At 29.1% G+C, this 3,412-nt stretch overlaps 2 protein-coding genes across 4 annotated transcripts in view; both read right to left on the reverse strand.

Moving 5' to 3' along the window:
- LOC107020783 (nifU-like protein 3, chloroplastic) overlaps positions 1-489 on the reverse strand; it is a 4,397-nt gene extending 3,908 nt beyond the window's left edge. Inside the window, exon 1 of one of the 2 annotated variants that reach the window (XM_015221281.2) lies at positions 288-349. The gene's annotated coding sequence lies outside the window, so the exon portion shown is untranslated. Of the gene's footprint in view, positions 1-287 lie in introns of both variants that reach the window. The other variant, XM_015221280.2, reaches the window with a different exon arrangement.
- A 935-nt stretch (positions 490-1,424) lies between these two features.
- LOC107018948 lies at positions 1,425-2,984 on the reverse strand. 2 transcript variants are annotated; one of them, XM_015219547.2, is made up of 2 exons: positions 2,839-2,984; positions 1,425-1,862 (listed from the first exon to the last, which is right to left on the reverse strand). In XM_015219547.2, exon 2 carries the CDS (start codon positions 1,859-1,861, stop codon positions 1,580-1,582), a length of 282 nt encoding a protein of 93 aa, XP_015075033.1. In that variant the 5' UTR covers position 1,862; positions 2,839-2,984; the 3' UTR covers positions 1,425-1,579. The 2 variants fall into 2 exon arrangements, with proteins under 2 accessions (XP_015075033.1, XP_027772779.1); XM_027916978.1 differs by lacking the exon at positions 2,839-2,984 and adding an exon at positions 2,702-2,832.
- Positions 2,985-3,412: the final 428 nt, after the last annotated feature.

The raw sequence follows: 3,412 nt of genomic DNA on the forward strand, positions 1-3,412 counted from the left end.
TATATATTTTTTTTTTTTTTGCTTATTCACCAAACACTGGAAAATAAGTAAAGAAACTCAATACATTTTCCTTCGTACCAAACACATTCTAAATCACAATTAAGTTTACTTCTTAACCAACAAAATGCAATCCCTAATTTACAATACTTTCAACATATCAAAGTTGATATCTTGCTAACTTTTTCAGTCATTTATTTTAGATATTTTGTGACTAATAAATGAAATTTAACATTTAAAACTGTGTACAGTTCATATTAAAATGAGACAAACAGAGTAGAATCCAACACCTGTGAAGCAACCAAAGCAATTACATAAGAAAAATGAAATTGAGGGAAGTGTGGATACCTGATAGCATGAGTCAGTAGAACCAAATTTAAGAGTGTATTTTTTTCCTTTTTTGATTGAATTGTGATTGTAAGGTAAGGTTGTTATTTAGAGGGATGGATGTGGTTTGGACACGTACTCTTTCGCTCATCTCTACCTTGGTCTCTTTTTCTTTTATTGTGTTCGATTAATCTGAATTTGCATCACATATGAAATTTATTTATGAGAAGCTTTTTAAATAGGCATAAAATGTTATCTAATTTAGTGTCAATTAACCTTTATGTCCTTCAATTTTAGGTGTATACAAATAGCATAAATATTTTATGTATCTAATATGACGTTTTATGTGGATTATTTCATATAAGACATATGTGTCTATTTATTTAATTATATATAAGATTAAATATTTATTTATGCATATCCAACGTTAAAGAACATAAATATCAGGTGAAATTAAATTGAATGATACATTTATGTATTACGTTTTTTCTCTAATTTATTTAATAAAAATTAAAAATAGCGATTTTTAATGTATTTTTTTTCATACTGAAGGTGCTCTCTCTTTTTAGGATAAATAAAATTTTATGCGTCGTAATTTAATTTTGAGTTTATCACACAATATTTTTTTTTGTATTTCATGAAAGTCATCTAATTTTAAAATTTATGGTACAAATTCCATTTGATATTTTATTTTATTGTTTCTTTGTTATATAAAACTCATTCAACGTTAAAGTCATCCCACTTTAATTTGTTTATTTATTTGATTGACTTATTTTTCATTTGTTTGTTATTTATTTTTTTAATATTAAAATACTATTTTTACTTTTTAAACCTCGCCTATAAATTCAACGGTTGCTTTTTGAAGGCAAGGAGGAAGATGGATAGTATTCCATCATGGTACTGTACCTCATTGCCTAAATCAACTAAAGAACAACGTGCTGAAATTGCATCCATCGTTTGGAATTGAAATTAAAGAGAATAGAATAATATTTGTATTTTTATATATTAATAAAGATAAATTTAAAAATAACAAAAATAATAATTATCAAAATAACATCTAATAAAATAAAAAAAATTATGAAAAAAAACATAACAACAAATATAAGTTAAATCTGCACTATATCATGTCTAATCAAAACAAGTAGACGAAATTAAAAAGAATTCAAATATTCCAATTTCATTCATCAAAACAATCTGTATACGTATATAAACTAAACCTTTGAATGATTCAAATGAAAAATCAAAAAAAAAAAAATCACTTTTTCTGGCACTTTTCCTTGATCCATTTAAACCCCAATGAAGTTCCACTCTTCACCTTTTTTGCACCCACCACCGCCGCAGCCTTAGCCTTGTCAGCCCCCACCGTCGCCGCCGATTTCGCCTTCCCAAAACTCGCCGATGCCACCGCCGTCACCTTCTCCATCTTCTTACCACTGCTGCCACCGCCGCCGTTTTTTCCTTTGCTCCCATAATCTTCATCTACGACATCGTTTTGACTGCCCCATTGATCTGCCCAACTGTTTCCGTGACTTCCCATTCTTGAAAAAAACAGAAGAGAAAAATCAAATCATTATCAACCAAAACAAGAAAAAGTTACAAATTTTGGCAAAATTCTAGCAGAGATTAGTAAAGGGACTGGTGGGGTTTCAAGATTTTAATGGAAAACAAGAAAAAGTTACAAATTTTGGCAAAATTCTAGCAAAGATTAGTAAAAATGATAAATGGGGTTTCAAGATTTTAATGGAAAACAAGAAAAGGTTAGAAATTTTGGCAAATTCTAGCAGAGATCAGAAAAGGTGATAAATGGATTTATGGGGTTTCAAGATTTTTAATGGAAAACAAGAAAAAGTTACAGATTTTTGGAAATTTTTTAGCAGAGATTGGTAAATGTGATAAAGGGACTGATGGGGACTTCAAGATTTTAATTGAAAACAATAAAAAGCTGGAATATTTAGGAACCAAAAACACAAACAATAGCTACAAATCTTTGAAAACCCAAATGAAATCGGTAAATGAACTGATGAGATTTGCAAGATTTTAGTGAAAACAATGAACAATTCATAGAAAAAACAAAGTTAGAATCTTTAGGAATCAAAAACAAGAAAAAGTAACAAATCTTTGAAAGAGATTGATAAAGGGGACTGATGGGGTTTGCAAGATTTTGACAGAAAACAACCAATAGAAAAAAGTTAGAATCTTTATCAACCAAATCAAGTAAAAGTTACAAAAATCTTGGAAAACCAAAAGAAATTAGTAAAATGACTGATGGAATTTACAAGATTTAAATGAAAAGCAACCAATAGAAAAATACAAGTTTGAATTTTTAGTAACCAAAAACAAGAAGAGAGATTGGGTAAAAGGATGCAAAACAACTCACAGAAAAAAAAGTTACAATCTTTAGGAACCAAAACAAGAAAAAGTTCCAATCTTTGGCAATAAAATAACAATCTGTGGTAACCAAAACACTAAAACTTTAACAGAAATGAGAAGTAGAAGAAAAGATCAAATTCTTACCAGAGATTGGTGATGGGGTCGGCTCCAAGACTATTTGTTTTTGTAAAATGTGAACAGAGAGGATAATAAAAAGGACCAATTGTAAGAAGGAATTTAAGGCAGCTAAGGTAAACGGCTTAGCTGTCAGGATCAGGAATCTTCTTATACATTAGGTTTCAGAAAATTAAGCCTAAAGTTTGGTAAATTTACACTTTCACTCCTTATATTATAATCCTATATGTACTTTCAACCTCAAACTCTAAATTTTCAACGATTTTGATATCGAAAAAGGGTCAAAGATATCTTCCCTTTTGTTATATTCAATCGAGATAAACTCCTTTCCTTATAATTTGATTTAAGTTTGCTTTTCAACTTTGAACGTATGTCAAGCTTAAAATCAAATGAGTCGATCTCCAATTTTAACAGTACCTATTCCATTAGCCTTTGAGTTCTTTTCTTGCATCTTCCTCTCTTTTCAACCATAGTAGTTGGTCTAAATATTTATTTGACATGTTCTATGTATGAAGTAATTTTTTTCTGAGCAATAGTATATATTTATTTATTTTCATGATTGATTAACTGTCCTTCTCGGAAT

The sequence above is a fragment of the Solanum pennellii genome, chromosome 5 (genome assembly GCF_001406875.1).
Source record: "Solanum pennellii chromosome 5, SPENNV200".
Taxonomy (NCBI): Eukaryota; Viridiplantae; Streptophyta; class Magnoliopsida; order Solanales; family Solanaceae; genus Solanum; species Solanum pennellii.

Excerpts from the sequence above, each read along its gene's own strand:
- LOC107018948 (XM_015219547.2), bottom strand. The coding sequence starts at position 1,861 with ATGGGAAGTCACGGAAACAGTTGGGCAGATCAATGGGGCAGTCAAAAC.